General features: G+C 33.0%; 3 protein-coding genes across 6 annotated transcripts; 2 read left to right on the top strand and 1 right to left on the bottom strand.

The window, feature by feature from the left end:
• The first annotated feature begins 898 nt into the window (after nucleotides 1-898).
• Nucleotides 899-2,736, top strand: LOC110415428 (uncharacterized). The gene is made up of 3 exons (XM_021427088.2): nucleotides 899-1,102; nucleotides 1,195-1,463; nucleotides 1,841-2,736. The coding sequence occupies exons 1-3, from the start codon at nucleotides 959-961 to the stop codon at nucleotides 1,905-1,907; spliced, it is 480 nt and encodes a 159-aa protein (XP_021282763.1). The 5' UTR covers nucleotides 899-958; the 3' UTR covers nucleotides 1,908-2,736.
• Nucleotides 2,737-8,543: 5,807 nt separating this feature from the next.
• LOC110415429 (uncharacterized) lies at nucleotides 8,544-9,454 on the bottom strand. Of its 2 annotated transcripts, none has more exons than XM_021427091.1 (3): nucleotides 9,305-9,454; nucleotides 8,915-9,177; nucleotides 8,544-8,820 (listed from the first exon to the last, which is right to left on the bottom strand). In XM_021427091.1, the coding sequence occupies exons 1-3, from the start codon at nucleotides 9,359-9,361 to the stop codon at nucleotides 8,769-8,771; spliced, it is 372 nt and encodes a 123-aa protein (XP_021282766.1). In that variant the 5' UTR covers nucleotides 9,362-9,454; the 3' UTR covers nucleotides 8,544-8,768. The 2 variants fall into 2 exon arrangements, with proteins under 2 accessions (XP_021282766.1, XP_021282764.1); XM_021427089.1 differs by having other exon boundaries at nucleotides 8,915-9,222; nucleotides 9,305-9,394.
• Nucleotides 9,455-13,355: 3,901 nt separating this feature from the next.
• On the top strand, nucleotides 13,356-16,053 carry LOC110415425 (uncharacterized). Of its 3 annotated transcripts, none has more exons than XM_021427083.2 (3): nucleotides 13,356-13,603; nucleotides 14,324-14,607; nucleotides 15,652-16,053. In XM_021427083.2, the coding sequence occupies exons 1-3, from the start codon at nucleotides 13,385-13,387 to the stop codon at nucleotides 15,719-15,721; spliced, it is 573 nt and encodes a 190-aa protein (XP_021282758.2). In that variant the 5' UTR covers nucleotides 13,356-13,384; the 3' UTR covers nucleotides 15,722-16,053. The 3 variants fall into 3 exon arrangements, with proteins under 3 accessions (XP_021282758.2, XP_021282759.2, XP_021282760.1); XM_021427084.2 differs by having other exon boundaries at nucleotides 13,357-13,597; nucleotides 14,321-14,607; XM_021427085.2 differs by having other exon boundaries at nucleotides 13,393-13,597.
• The last annotated feature ends 449 nt before the right edge of the window (nucleotides 16,054-16,502 follow it).

The following is a 16,502-nucleotide window of genomic DNA, read 5'->3' as shown; positions in this document are numbered from 1 at the left end:
AATCATCCATAAAGGGGATGGATAGATCAGTAAGAAAAAGGCTTTCTTTTTAAGGGTTGATTTTCTTGCTCTAAACCCTATCCTATCCTGGAACTATAAGTTCTATCGAAAGCTTGGACAGTTTTGGCAAGAACTTAATCTTTTTCCCTAAACCCTATCTTGGAGATTCTAGAGCTACAGGTTCTAGACAGTTATAGCAAGATATCGCCAAATGAGCCTGGACTTTTCATCAATATGATTTTTAATGTTTTTTTTTTTCTACACCAAGAAGAGTTTCGACGTACATTTATTCAGGTAAGAGATTAAAAAGGGTGTTGTAAATTTAGAACGTGTAAAAAGAATAATTTTATTTTGAAAAGAATTGTATTTTTTTAATATAAAAATTAATATAAATTTATATAAATAAAATAAAATGACATGTCAATATATCATATTACGGATGAAGTGGTATAAAATTATTAATTATATTATTAATTAATGAAAGTTAATTAATATTTAGTAAAAAAAATTTATTTAATTTAAAATAAAAATTTATTTAATTTAAAATAAAAATTTAATTTATTTTTTTTATATGATTCAAAGACTTATTTGAATATTTTATCTTAAAATTTGGATAAAACTTTGTCATTTTATAATTATTGATTATGATTTGTGCATTATTTAGTTAATATTACAAAACTTGATATTTATCCCATCCCACGACAAAGACAAGCATCAAACGTGCGCAGACAAAATCGCGCGACTGAACGAGAAAAGCGGGTCGGCGTTGGAACCAACGAGCGGGGCCACTTTCTGCTGCGTAATTGTAAAATCCATTTGCCAGGAAACTCTCTCCTAATTTAAGTTCAAAAGGACGCGTCTTTTTGTAGACTTATATATAGATTTGCTTAGCAGTGAAGGAAACTCAATCAAATTTAAATCACAACGAGCCTTCCCTACTGTTAATTTAAAACTCACCATGTTCGGCTGCGCAAGTCAAACTCGATGTTGCCCGAAAGAAAGAAAGCTAAGGGCAAGAAAGGCGGCGATTGCACTCAAGGGTGTCAAGCGCCGCCTTTTATTCTCCCAAAGGCTTTCTAAACTGCTGCCGATGAACACACGGGTGGGTATATCTTTGAGCTTCGTTCTTGTTCATTTTGTTCTTTGGGTTTGTTCCTGCAGAGCTCTTACATGGTTTTGTTGATTTTGTGTCAGACGGTCAAAATAAACGCAACCATAACTCGGTTGAAGAGGGAGATGAAAGAAATTAGGGAGCAACAGAATAGCATCAGAGAAGGGCAAAGGCAAGTTAAAGAGAGATTCGATGACGTTTTATCTGAATGCGAAAAGTTACGCGACGAGACTCAGCTCATTACGCAGCAGAGTATTTGTACCGGCTTCCGCCTCGCCCTTATGTTTCAAATCCTTAAGGCACGACAGAACAATGACTTCACCAAGGCCGCCCAATTGACTACTTCTCTCCGGTTGGTCTCAGCCCCTCACCCTAATAAACGGTCATTTTCTGATGACTAGTCATTTCTACGTTGAAACCAACACTGTTAGGCTTTCCTAATTAACTAAGGAACGATTGCTACTCTGAAATTTTAACTAAGTCGGAAAAATCTAATGTTCAATTTAAGAGAGAACCATCACCTTCACGCTGGTATAGTTAAAACTAACAGAGACAAACAGGGGATCAGAGAGTGATTCTCCCGAAACAGGGGACGCTCTAACTCAGCATGATTTATTGAAAGTTTAAACTCTCAAATACCAAATCCCTGGCTTGTTCTCAAAAGCTTTAATTCATTTTCTTGAAATATATAACTTAAATTTTTCTTCCCTGTTTCCTGTTTTGTTCCAGTGAACTGATAGCGCAGCAGAAGAACCAAAATAGCGCAGCAGAAGAACCAAAGTTTGCAGCAAGGTGATGGGGCAAAGGGCAAGTGACAAATTGATGGCAACGTTGTCGAATATCAGTAGTTCTAAGTTGTGTGTGCCTCTTTTATGAGTTTTATCTTATGTGGCTTTGCAAGGTTATGCTTCCTCTGTAAGGTGGATTGACTGGATCCTAGAAACCGATGTAAAAAAAGTCAGCTTTAATAAATCTCTTATTCAGTAGAGTTATAGAGATTTCTACTTATTTTCGACATGCTCAAACCATGGGAACGTTAGCTCTTGAGCAAACGATAACTGATTCGCTGCCATTTTTATCGTGCATCACTATTGGAGGAAAGCACAAGCTGTTCCACAAACAGATCCAAGTGCTCCTGTAAAGCGAGGAAAAGACAGATTCTGGTGCTTCAAAAATAGAAGGGAAGTACATCTGTCACGCACCGCGACATCAGCCCAGAGGATGGATGCCTTGAGAACACCAAGGACAGGAGATCAAGGCAACCAGCCGAGCAGATATAGGCTAAAAGGGGGCTATGGATCTGATCAGGAGGGCTGGAGATTGTGCACACTGGGCGCTCAGCTCGCTTGCGCACCAGCTAAACACCACAGCAAACAAGCAGCGTGCCAAGCGCTGCTCCAATGGTTCGCTCGCTATTCCAACGGGTAGAAACAGTCTTCTACGGGCTAGAAGTTTGAAAATGTGGCAGTGGCTCTTCCTAGCTGTTAAAGAGTGGGGGAGGGCTTCATAAGAGGTTCCCTTGGCCTATGCAAGGGCACACTCACCAACTGTTATGGGCATAGGTTTTTTAGGGGCTTTTCTTGTATAAATATTGTATATTTGTGAATACAGTATCTTTTTCCTCACTCCTTTCTTACTTACTTTTCTTTGTACATTTTGTTGGCTAAAGATCGAACTAGATGACAATTCAAATTAGTCTAAGATATGGTATATTATCTTTAAAGATAATTTTTACTTTTTTAAAATATGAAACTTGGTGTAAATAGACTAAAACGATTGCCTCTCAAGATTCAATAAGTTTTTTTAAATTAGTTTACATAAACAATTAAGGATATAAGAACAACAAAAAATAAAAGAGAAGGAACCTGTTAAACAGAGAAAGGGAAAGTAGAGAAACGAAAGTAATGAGAACCGAAGGTTAAGGGTTAAACAGAGAAGAGGAAAGCATACTCTTTTTAATTAGTTTGTGCACATAATCAAAGGTTAGCTAGAGAATAAGGGTTAAACACAAAAGAGGAAAGCAGACTCTTTTTAATTAGTTTGTGCACATAATATAATCAAAGGTTAGCTAGAGAAGAAGAAAGCAAACAAAAGAAAGCAAGGTTACCTAGAGAAGAAGAAAGCAGAGAATAGGAAATAGTGAGACCTTACGGTTAAGGGTTAAATAAAAAGAAGAGGAAAGCGAGTTAAGCAAGGAAGATGAAAGCAGAGAAGAGGAAATATTGAGAGGAAAGTAGAAATGAAGAAAGCAAAGAAGAGAAAGCAATGAGAACCCAAGGTTAAGTGTTAAGTAAAAAAGAAAAAAATAGACTCTTCTTAATTAGTTTGCCCAAACAATCAAGGATATAGGAACAACAAAAAGTAAAAAAGAAAGAACCTAGCAAGGTTAAGCAAAGAAGAGGAAAGCAAAGAAAACGAAAGCACGAAGAGGAAATAGTGAGAGTAAAGTAGAGAAGAGGAAACAGTGAGAAGAAGAAAGTAGAGAAGAAAAAGCAATGAGAACCTATTGTTAAGGGTTAAACAAAGAAGAGGAAAATAGACTCTTTTTAATTAGTTTGCACAAACAATCAAGGATACAATAATTATAAACAAAGAAGAAAAAACCCACCAAGGTTTAGCAGAGAAGAGGAAACAGATAATAAGAAAGTAGATAAAAGAAAATAATGAGAGGAAAGTAGCTAAGAAGAAAGCAGAAAAGAGGAGGTAGTGAGAACCTAGAGTTAAGGGTTAAATAAAAAGAAAAGGAAAGTAGGTTAAGCAAGGAAGAGGAAAATAAAGAAGAGGAAATAGTGAAAGGAAAGTAGAAAAGAAGAAAGCTAAGAAGAGGAAGCAATGAGAACTCAAGGTTAAGGGTTAAACAGATAAGAGGAAAATACACTATTCTTAATTAGTTTACACAAACAATCAGGGATATAAGAAGAACAAAAAATAAAGAAGAAATAACCTAGCAAGGTTAAGTAGAGAAAAAAAAATTAGAGAAGAGGAAACAGTGAAAGGAAAGTAGAGAAGAGGAAACAATGAGAAGGAAAAATAGAACAGAAGAAGCAGTGAGAACCCAAGGTTAGGTTAAGTAGAGAAAAGGAAAGTAGACCTTTTTAATTAATTTGCTTAAAAAATCAAGGATACAGGAGTAATAAAAAATTTTAAAAAAAAGAACCTGGCAAGGTTAAATAGAAAAGAGGAAACTAGAGAAAAAGAAAGCAAATAAGAGGAAAGCATTGAGAACTGAGGTGAGAAAAAGAGACAGTGAGAGGAAATTAAAGAAGAAGAAAGTAGACAAAAGGAAGCAGTGAAAAGAAAAAAACAAAGAAGAGGAAATAATGGGAACTCAGGATTAAGCGTTAATTTGAGAAGAGGAAAGTAGACTCTTCTTAATTAATTTGCACAAACAATTAACGATACAAAACAACAAAAAATAAAGAAAAAAGAACCCAGCAAGGTTAAGCAAAGAAGAAGAAAGTAGAGAACAACAAAACGGAGAAGAGAAAAGGAGTGATAATTGAAGTGAGAAGAGGAAAAAATGAGAGAAACATAAAGAAGAAGAAAGCAGAGAAGAGGAAGTACCGAAAACCCAAGGTTAAGGGTTAAGCAAAGAAAAGGAAAGCAAACTCTTCTTGATTAGTTTGTACAAACAATCAAGGATATAGAATAATAAAAAATTAAAAAAGTACCCATTAAAGTTAAGTAAAGAAGAGGAAAGTAGAAAAGATGAAAGTAGTGAGAAAGTAAACTCTCTCTTATTAGTTTGCATAAATAATAAAAATGCAAGAACATAAAAAAATTAAGAAAGAACCCATCAATGTTAAGGAGAGAAGAGGAAAGTAATGAGAGTTGAGTTATGAGCAAAGAGAGGAAAGTGGACTCTTCTTAATTAGTTTGCACAAAAAATTAAAGATATTGGAACAATAAAAAATAAAGAAGAAAGAACTCACAAGGTTAAGTAAAGAAGAAGAAAGTAGAGAACAAGAAAACAGAGAAAAAGAAAGTAATCAGAACTGAGGTGAAAAAAGGAAATAATGAGAGAAAAGTTGAAATGAAGAAAGCAAAAAAGAGGAAGCAATGAGAAAAAGAAAATAAAGAAGAGGAAATAGTAAGACCCTAGGTTAAAGGCTAAGCAGTGAAAAGAAAAACAGACTCTTGCACAAACCATCAAAGATATAGGAACAACAAAAAATTAAATCAAGGTTAAGCAGAGAAAAGGAAAGTAGAAAAGCACAAACAATCAAGGATACAGAAACAACCAAAAATTAAAAAAGAACCTATTAAGGTTAAGCAGATAAGAGAAAAGAGAAAAAAGGAAAGTAGTGAAAACTAAGATGTGTTAAGGTACAAAAGTATCACTTGTGTGTGTAAGGGGAAAACTTGCATTTTTTCAAGGCTTGATCCTATCTCGTGTGCACGTGAGCTCACTTTGTTTTCTTGCTTACAACAAGTCTATGATGAGTTTGCTTATATCAAGCACTAACATATTTTGTACCTAGGCAATGTAAGATAGAAACCTTATGAGATATCACTGTATATCTAATAATCCCTTACATATTTCACAAAAGTTCGTAATAGGAAGTTTTGTTAGGTCTAATCTCATTTGAGTGTAATGCATTGAGATTGGTGCTTTTTGAGCTACCAAGTCTAGAAAGAATAAAATGTAAGTAATAAAATTTTTGTAAAGTTTCTAATTTATATGAACCATAAATTCTTTATGTGAAATATGATTTTTATCCATTGTTGTCGATTTTATCATGCAAGTGCACAAGTCGTAATAAGTAATATAATAGTAAGTAGAATGTTGAATCTCATAGAGAATTATACCAACTATTACTAAGTACTAAAATTAATATAACTTAATCTTATTCAAACAACTGAATTAAAATGATTAATTAAAAGTCAAACCAAAACTAAATAATAACTAAACTATATCTAAAAGCTGATTGAAAAAACTTTACTAGGAAAATTCAATTAATAAAAAGTCTAGAAATATAATATCTCTTAACATTTCGTCTTAATCTTGTTTTTCTCTTTGAATTTACTTTAATGAATTAAGTTAGTAACCTAGAGTCTCAATTTATTTATAAGCCTCTATCGAAGTTCTTATATTAAAATTACATTAAAAAGCATGCAATTGTGTTAAAGTTATATTTTTCATATACAAAGATAATTCTAGAAATTAACAACATATTCCTAGTAAAGTGTTTGTAAACTAAATAGTACAATGTTATATTATCAAGATTTTAATATGCATTTTTATATGTATACCAATGTTATATTTCTAAACAATTACCTTAACAATCACTTAATATGACACCAAACACAACCTCTGTTTCTTTTTCTTTGATATAGCTAAAATTTTGTTGAGAAAAAAAATATGGTCAAGAGCACAGTCAGGATAAAAGTGACTGACCATGAGCAATAACAATTTTATATATATATATATATATATATATATATATATATATACTCGTTGCTTCCTTAGAATTGATGATCTAGACTGATAGTTTGCACCTTGTATTCTAGTGTAATAACATATAACCCAATCTCTCAATTATTATGTAGTCGAAATATGCCCCATTCACAAATGTGTCTCAACCTATATATATGAAAGTTGCCAAGTCAACGCTTAGATGCTTATTGCATAACTCAACATTTTATCATGTGGACATATAAGTGTACTATGTGTTTTGTAAATGGTTCTTCTAATAAGGAGAGATGAAGTATTGCAACAAGTAAGGTGAGATGCACTAAAGGCAACATGGAAGAAGATTGGAGCAATCCTTGAAGTGTTGAGTCCTTTGTGGTGAAAGGTAAGAGATACATGTTAGGAAAAAGGTAAAAAAATTGTGGTGGTGAGCATGGTGAAGCGAAGAGAGAGTATTTAGAAAAAGCTTTAAGAAGAGAATATGTTAAAGAAGGGAATTTGGTGAAATTCTTATATCTCTTAAATTTTTAAAACTCATATACTCATACACACACACCCCAAGTAAAAATAATTTCTTAAGCGTAATTGGATAAAAACTTTTTATTGGTTATCATGGAAAACCACATTTAGGAGAATATGTGTATCATGTAATAACACATTCATCATAGGGATAACATGGTAGCCAACTACATGTGTGGGTATGTGTATTGGATAGTGGGAAGATGTTTTGATTTATTGACATTGTGGAGCTTAAAGCCACATATCAATGTGTCAAGTGTTTTTTTGAGAAAGAGGGAAAAGGTAAAGCACATGCGTTTAAAGGAAATGTTAAAAGAAATACTCTTTAATTACTTTCATAATTTAATCATCAAGATAAACTTTTTAAAATAAAAATTAAAATAACACATAAACTAATACTTGTTTTAAGTTGTCTTTTTTTGCTCTTTATCTGACTTAACTGTCTTATATTTATTCATATTTTACAAAATAAAATTTTAAAAAATAATAACATGTTAGTTAAGATCAGACATTCACATATTTCAATAATAATTTTTAAGTAGACTAAATTAAATTAGATCTTTATATAATTTCAAATAGCAAATAGAAAATTTTTCTATTTTAATATATTTTATATTAAAATATTTTTTTATAATTGATCTTCAACAAATTTTTAATAAAAAAAGTAAAATGTAATGAGATTTTTATAATAGGAAATACAGAATACAAATATATATTAAATGTTAATTTTTTTTATAAAAAAATGATTTTCAAACTTCTTAAAGAGAAAAGATAGATAAAAATTTGAAAAGAAAAATAGACACTTATTCCTATGCTCTGACCGGAAATTTTTATGTCATTGGGAGTCTTTTGACAACACTCATAATGGCGTGCTGTATAGAAAGTTTGAAAATATTTGGCTTTGTGTGGGTTCAGTCTACGAAATCGGTACGAAAGGACAAAACAAACAAAGCAAACGATAGCAAAGGACAAGGTTATTTAGATTCTAATTGAAGTGGCCCTGACAAAAGCGCAATCGTAAGATTCGCGAGGTTTTCTTGTGATATGTCACAATAAATCGGCTGAGTCGAACGAGCCCTGACCGCATGGCAGAATTTGTCCCAACCCCACCTACTTTTCGTGACGCAATTATTTTGTCTGTTGCTTGTGTCACACGTCACAATCCTTATCAGTCCTTTTACTTGATGCACTTGATATTTATGGAAAGGGTTATGACATGGTGTAGTCAACAAGGTCATGCTGGCATCTGTTTGCAAATATCCGGGATGGACAGACATAAAGTGAATGATGTCAGATGACATAAGTAAAGTGTTAAAATGTTTTATTAATTATATTTTTTATATTAAAATTTTATATAATTAATAATATTAATAAATTTATTAATTTTTTATTATTTTATAGGTGTGATCAAAAATTTCAAATTAAAATAGATTTATTTATGATATAGACAATATCTCATCATTCATTGAAGATAGACTTCTCTATTGAACAATGTGGAATTATCGCAATCGATCATTCTCATTACCAACTAATCCTTATTTTACTCCAACGGTTGGTACTTGGATCGATTTATCTTGACTAACAACGAAGATCTAAACTTTTTTTTTTTTAATTTTTTTTCAGCAAACATACATAAGATCAAACCATTTGATAAACTGTTCTTTCTTTGATTTTGTTGTACGATCAGCTTTCCATGAATCAAATACCAGTCTAAATGATCCATCTTCAATCAATTGGGTGTTGATTTTCTTGGTTCTGCTGTGGCATCATGAGTTCACTGCAAATTAATTTGTCATTAAACGGAGAATAAAATTATAGTCCAATGGATACGACAAACTCGCAGAGACTAAAAATATTTGAAGAAAACCAACCCGAGAGACCGAGTGAGGAGATCAACCATAGTTGCATCCCCTTCATCTTCAGCACTGACAATACCGTGCATGATATCAATGCAAGCCTGGGCCCAAGCACTTTCTTCAACCAACTGCCTTTTCACTTTTCTTAATTGATTACATTTTTTCTCTATCCTTTTAAGCTCTGCTTTTGATTTCTTCTCCAATTTTCTCATCCGAATTCTCTTAGCTCGCTTCTTTACCGTTTTCTGTTCCAATCGCTTCACAATGTCCTCCAATTCCTTTTTGCAGGGAAGCAAAACAAAGATAATTTCATGAAAAGAACACTAAAACAGATAGGATCATTAGCATACGAAAAAAGTAGTAATTAAGATATGGAAACTCGAAGAATCTACCGATGCTAGCTACCTCAAGCTTCATTGAATTCCTCGGAACTTTCACTTCACTTGCTTTCCTTTTCGCCATGGAATAATCGTTCTTTTTGTCCAAGAATAGGTACCGCAGTGCACTGCTATTGAAACTTCCGCGAAAGAACAAACAAGTCTACTTATAGATGGGTTATGACAGAAGAACCCTTAAGTAAACTAAACCCCGAAAGTTCCAGATAAAAGAGAGAGAATTGGAGATAATGCATGCATTGAACCTGGTCATTGACTGTCGAATCAGCCGGAGCCGCGTCTAGAACACCGATCAAACCATTCTAGACGGGGTCAAAGATTCTGCAAGTTCTCTGGAATTTCTATCTCATCGATCGTTATCTACGTGTCTAAAATAGTTCACGCTTTTTCTATGGTTACTAATGTTTGACATTACCAAATAGAAAAGAATTTTGCTACTGAGTGTATTTAAGGTTATTGCTGTTACTAAAATTCAATAAACAATTATGTAATTTCATTATTCAATAAACAAATATGAAGCACATATATATATATATATATTTGTGATCCAAGTATTTAATTTTATGATAAATGTATGTATTCTTGTTTAAAAAAATGAATTCAGAAAGCACTGATGTAGATTTTTTTTTTTATTCTCAAATTGGTTTGATATATATATGACAAGGTTTAAAGAAAAAAGAGAGTCTAATTTTAGATTAATGCTTTCGGTAGAGGAGTTATAGTCATTGGGTCAAGTCTAATAATTATTAGAAATTTTTTAAAAATATAACTATATATATTTAACTTATTAATAAAATTAAAAAATACTGACGATATGAACTTTCTCCCAATGAAAAAAAGTATATATGAAAGAATTCATTTTTATTAGGAAGTGGCAAACCAAAGTAATTGATGTAACTATGCATATTTTTTGAAGTATTTTCATATAGTTTATTTATCTTTACTGCTTTACTTAAGTAAATTATTTAAATCAGAAGATTTAAGTTGCAACAAACAATTTGTCGCTGTCTAGAACGGAAACCAACATTTCATTACAAAGTACTTTTAATTTTTTTAATAAGAAAAAGGATTTTATGTTTTGCATTCTTTAACATAAGTATTAAGGACATTAATTTATATTTTTATGATATATTTGTCAAAAAATACTCGAAAACCCTAAGAATATTATGATATATATCATATGACCTCTTGACATATTTAATTTCATAATAGGATACTCGAAAGCCTTATTTTGATTATAATATTCATTGGGACTTTCTTGACCCAATACCCAAAAGAAAATTATTTTTGCATACTTTACAACGGTTTGTTGCTAGCCTTTATTTGGGAGGGTCGTACTTTCATAAAATGGTATAAATATATATTCCTAAACTTTGGAATGTCAGCATCAAGCATTATTTTGATAGAGTATACTGTTTCCTTTAGTGATGAAGACATCAGAGGAGGTCGTAATCTTGGCCTATCGCACGTCCCACCTATGTTGACATCTTTAACGTACGATAATCGCACGATTACCCTTAAATACCATATTATCCTCTTGGTCCCTTAACTTAGGACTACGCTCACTTTGGTCATCCAAGTTCAAAAATTTTTTATTTAAATCTCTAATTTTATGATTAGGATTCAAATGTATGTCTTTTTTTTTTTTTTTTCATTTGAGGGTTTTTCCTTTGTCACGCATGGATAAAAGTATGGGTTTAAGATAACAAAAGAATTTTAAATGGAGAATCAAAATAAATGAAGAAAATAGCTGAAAATTTTATGTTATCTTGAATAATTTACTTATTTTAGTCCATGTCAAAATCCTCCCAATTGTATGACATCTTTTTTGGTATTTTTTATTCAAATGATATTAATGACAAAAATACATATTCCCAATTAAATCATGATGTAAAAAAATGGTAAGAGTGAGGTAGGATTTGAATAGAAATTTTTAATTTTTTCCAATACTCTTTACTAAAAAAAACAATGTTTAGGCATTTAATGAGAAGTTTTTTTTTTTTTTATGAATTTTGGATATGAAAGTGACAGAACCCCTTAAGCCTTGGAGAGATCAAAACCAAAAGTGTTTATCCGTACAATAATGATCTATAAAAGGAGGCAGCTCCTAGCAGAACGCTCCTCCGATACTTTCCAAAGGCTTGTCTCGTTACATTTTCTTTTCTTTCTTCTTCTGTCTCTTTATACTCTTTTCTATTTTCCCAGTAAATAAAAAATGTAAGGATGAAGTGTCTGAAGATGAAACTTCCAGTTCCAGCAAACATCTTTCTCTCTCAGGACAAGGCTGCCGTTTTCTCCTTATTGGACCTATTAGCTAAAAACACAGGCTCTTTTCTGTCTCCGTCGATTATCCTTGCTTTCTCCAGAGTACCGAGACATATCATGTTAACCTTTCTTCATTAACGCCATTCTGGCTTGAACCATTCAACAATTAGATTAACCAAGTTTTTGCAGTGATTGCAATATTTAGCCATTATTATCGGAACTGGACCAGATAATTGACGCGTTCAAAGTTTTGAATCTTGGGTACTGGTTCAATCATCAGATTATTCAAGTCAATATTGAGTGAATAATCTTTTTTTGAAAAAATGGATCACTACATTTTTCATAAACTCGATCTATCAATACGGATTTTTTGGAATTAATTGCACAAATAATCTACTTGAAGAATTGACTTTAAATCAAGAATCGAGTCACCCGGTTCAACTAGCACGCTAGTCCAAATCTGATAATTATGTATTTAGTTATTATCTTATTGCTTGTACATGCTCGTTTAGCAAAGATAAAAATTATTAGCCAAAATTGAAACGTGAAAACCGTATAGAGAAATTAGCAAGCTAGTAAGATTATTATTCTAAAAACTAATGATGAAATTTTTAAGTTCCACAAACAAATTTATATATATATATAAAATACGCGTTCATATTGTAATTATGTTAATTTATTAGTTTTCTTAATTATAATCTAACCAACATCTAACAATTTTATAAATCCACTAGTGGGAAATAAAATTTTTGTCGTTGGCGTATGAAAGAATTTGCCCTACCATGTACGGCGAGTTATCAAGTCTCGAGTCAACAATAAAATTACCCCTCAAAACAAGCAAACGTCTTTCCACAGTGGTTACGTCATTGGCTATGGATCAATTGAGACGTCAGCGTCATATACTGGCTTTAACTCCGCAATATAAATGGGGATTTGTTCTCCCAAAAGCTGCTGGTGAAATCCGTGGTTGGCTTGTCGGCATGGGCCCCCACCAATGAGTAAAGTACACAATCGGGCGTTTCTTTCCTTTGTGTCGGACCATCGCACGTTGAACCGAAGGTATCCCGCGCGAGTCGCCACCAACCTCTCTGCGAGCGCAAAGTAGATTTGAACATAAATGTGACCCCATGGTGCCCGAAGAAATCCACACCAATTCCTAGAAAAGTCCTGCAGCTTTTTCTTATGTTTTAATAATTGAGGAAAGAGATTGGAATTATATTTTTTGAGTAAGAGATTATATATTAATTAATAAATTAAATATTTAAATGTAAAAATATCATACAGCTTAGTTCTGTTTTCTTGCAAAAGAAAAATCAAGAGCTCCTATGCACTGATTAGAGGGATCCTTTGTTGGATAACTTGTTTATTTTTTTTTAACTTTTAATGCTACAATAAAAAATATAAGAAAAAAAATTAAATATGTATTAATTTAATAATAAAATAAATTAATATTTAATGTACAAATAATGTATTGCTTCCATACATAATGAAGGCATCAAATCTTAATACCTCATTAATGAAATATTAATTTAGAAAATTAAAAATTGATAAAATCTCAAAATGATTTTAAATTTTAATGTGGTGTAAAGATTTGATGATATGATAGTATATAAAAATTATATATTATTAATGCATTAAACATATTTTTTAATAAAATAATAGATACGTGATAAGTTGTTATGAGATGCAATGGGTACAGAGGTTTTAGATTCAGACGTTATTAATTTGTCAAAATTATGGCCTTCCTCCAAATTTCCTCCAGCTATATTCCACATGTACAAGATTTTCTCTCTCTCTCTCTATTTATTTTTGTTTTTAAAACAAGATGTCTCTCTATATAAACACTTTTAAGGTCAGGATGTATCACCAGGGCCGGATTCTTTCTTTTTGGCTGGTTGCAATGACTTTGGGCGTCAACGTTAACAAATGTAGTAAGAAAAAAAGAGGGAGAGTGGCGTACGCAGAGGCGTTTCGCAAGGTCAGGCTCTCAACATTAATTGTGGGGAGGCGTCGCCAATCATCCCGAAGAAGAATTTGGGTAACTGTAATGTTGGTGTTGTTAAAACTTGTTATCATCTCTTATTGTTATAATCTTGCAGGATATGTAATTTTGTTTCTTTTGAAAAAAGCATGTTAATTTTCATTGATTGCCTCCTCCAAAATGCCATATTCAACCTTCAGCCTTCTTTGGTAAGAGACTGAAAATGGCATAAACAAAAGGCCTGGTTTGAGGGCTTTCAACTGTTCATTTGCTTTGAAGCATTCCTAAGATAACTAACATAGCTTGTTTCTGGGTAGAGAAACGTACATAATCTAAAGACATAATTTTGTAAAATCCTAGCTCACTATATCAGATTTGCAGGAGAGATGTCCTAAAAACAAACTCACAAAAGATATCCATCTTAAGTTCTTAAAGCTGAGAAAAGCACTTTGAGTTAGTAGTTCAGCAATCTTCACTGGTATGTACTTCAAGAAAAAGAGCCGCATGCTGGAAGCCAACGTACCTTACCCTTATGAAGAAACATCTGGCCCGTTACTTCACTCCTTGAGTAAGGATCCTGTACAAAGAAACAAGCCCAGCACCAAGGCCCTAGGTGGCCACCTGTGGTTCCCAAAATTCGAGTGTCCCTTTCTTTTTATACTTCTTGATATGTACTAAAACCAAATGGTTGTTGTTCCCACTTAACTATCTCCTGATCATTGTTAATCGTCATTGATCCTGGCTCATGCACGATGGTATTTACACTTCTTTTTTTGCTAGCAGAAAAGAAGGCTCGTGAACAAAAAAATGGTCACCAAATTAATGCAGTTAAAAATGGAGATGGAGGAGATTAGGGAGCAACAGAGTTTCATCAAAGAGGGGCAAAGAAAAGTTAAAGAAAGATTTGAAGCCGTTGAATCTGAATGCAGAAATCTTCATGCCGAGACGATGATCATTATGAAACAGAGTGTCTGGTCCAGACTCCGCCTTGGCATCATGTTTCAAATCCTAAAAGCACGAGAGAACAACGATTTCGCCAAAGCCGCTGAGCTCACTCTTGCTCTACGGTTGGTTCCATATTCACCATTTCTTTTTTTGTTGATATGCCAATTCATTTTATTTCGAAGGGACATGCATCTTGGCTTAAAGCCATTGCATCAGAGTACATGGTGCCCTTCCAGTAACAGGATACAGCTCAAGTGTATCCTGCTGGTGACTGATAACATCTCAAGACACTCCAAACTATGCAAACATCAGAAATAAGCATGCCCTGCCCATGAGCAATTTCCAGAAACAGCCCCATCGTAGATAACCTTGTATATCCACACACCAGAGGAACATATCCTGCATGTGAAAAATACCAGAATGCAATATCCACTTTCCACTACATATATATGCCACACGTACAAGCTAAAATTCTAAGACCTCTGCTTTAAGATATGGCATCTTTTGCAACTCCTTTCCATTTCCCATGACACCTTTAATCTCCTAGAACAACTTCTCTTGAATATGGTTCCATATTCACCATAATTTTCATTTGAAGAGTTTTCTCGTTAAACCAACGTAAATAGGCTTATATTTTGGCACTGGCAGACCACTAATCTTAAACTTTTGACTGGCTTTGAAATGTTCACATATAGACACAGGCTTCAGCCCAAGATACTTACTGCTTAAAAGACCAAGAAGGAAAAAGAAGGAAAAGCATAACAGAGACAAAACATGGCAGGAGATTTTTTTTTTTCTGAAAGGCAAATTCTAAGCTTTCATTAATCGACAAATGTACAAAAACTACCCTTTTAACATTGTAGTGTTGCAGGACGAAGCAGAGGGAGACAACCCCTCTCACCAAGCATGGTCTGCATAAGGACCTAAGCTACTTATTATATGAACTATTTAGCATGGAAGGAGAAATATTATACGAAGTTAAAGCCAAATTAACATGCTGCAAAGAAATAAAGATTAAGTGGCCGAATTCCTCATTCTTTAACATAATATATTGGAAGATTTAACAGAATAATTAAGAAAAAGTAAAGTTTGTTTTTCAAAAAATTTTGATAACATTGGTGACAAAACTAAATCCCTCTTTCTTTTTGTTCTTTTAATATGTATAGTGAATTGATAGCCCGGCAAAACCAGAATGAGCAAGCTTTGGAGCCAAGTGCTGGGGCATCTGGCAAATAAAACACTCGAGAACATCTGTGGTCCAAATGAAAGCAATGGCGACTGTTGTTTTTCTTCTATCTTGTGTGTTTATTGGGATCAAGTTTGAAGAGTTGCAGACTTTGACAGCTCGCTGCAGTTAGTTAGTTTTCTTCATGTAAATTAAGTTCAGGGGCATGTATTAGTGGTTTGTAATCATGTAATTTTGAATCAGTAGTTATTGGCTATGTGCTCATGTTGACCCTTACCATTTGGTCGTTTTCCCCTTTCTTCGTGTGTTAAAGGGGTAGTTGCTCTTTTTCTTGTATTTAAGGCTATTAGGCATTATTAATGAAGTGTGAGCTTTGTTTCAATTTTAACATGATATCAATGCTCCCTAAAGGATCTTAAGAGACTGACAACGTAAAAATATCACTAATAATTTTGTTTGTTTGGAAATTTTTGTTCTTAGGCTTCTTAAAGTATAGCACCTTAACCTTAGCTTCCTCAAGCTTTGATGTTATTACTCTGTTTGTGTTTACAAAACACAGGAGAAAATTATGCCATTTAGGCCGAAGATGGAAGTATATCTTACCGCTTTTGATTTATGGGATGTTGTGAAAGTGGGAGATGAGTCACCAGAGATCCAATCCCACAGTGACGCAAATGAAGCAATACAATGAGTTAAGTGACATACAATGAGGAAGTAACGAAAAGATATCTATTCAGTTGCGTAAAATGTTATTTTCATAAAAATAATGACTTTTGAATCGCTTAAGAATGTTTGGGATCACTTGAAAGAGGAGTTTCATGACATCGAGAG

This window comes from Theobroma umbraticum, unplaced genomic scaffold (assembly GCF_002168275.2).
Source record: "Theobroma umbraticum cultivar Fairchild unplaced genomic scaffold, ASM216827v3 scaffold_147.0, whole genome shotgun sequence".
In the NCBI taxonomy this organism is placed as follows: Eukaryota; Viridiplantae; Streptophyta; class Magnoliopsida; order Malvales; family Malvaceae; genus Theobroma; species Theobroma umbraticum.
The sequence above is the reverse complement of the archived record's forward strand: the minus strand, read 5'-3'. Positions and strand labels throughout refer to the sequence as shown.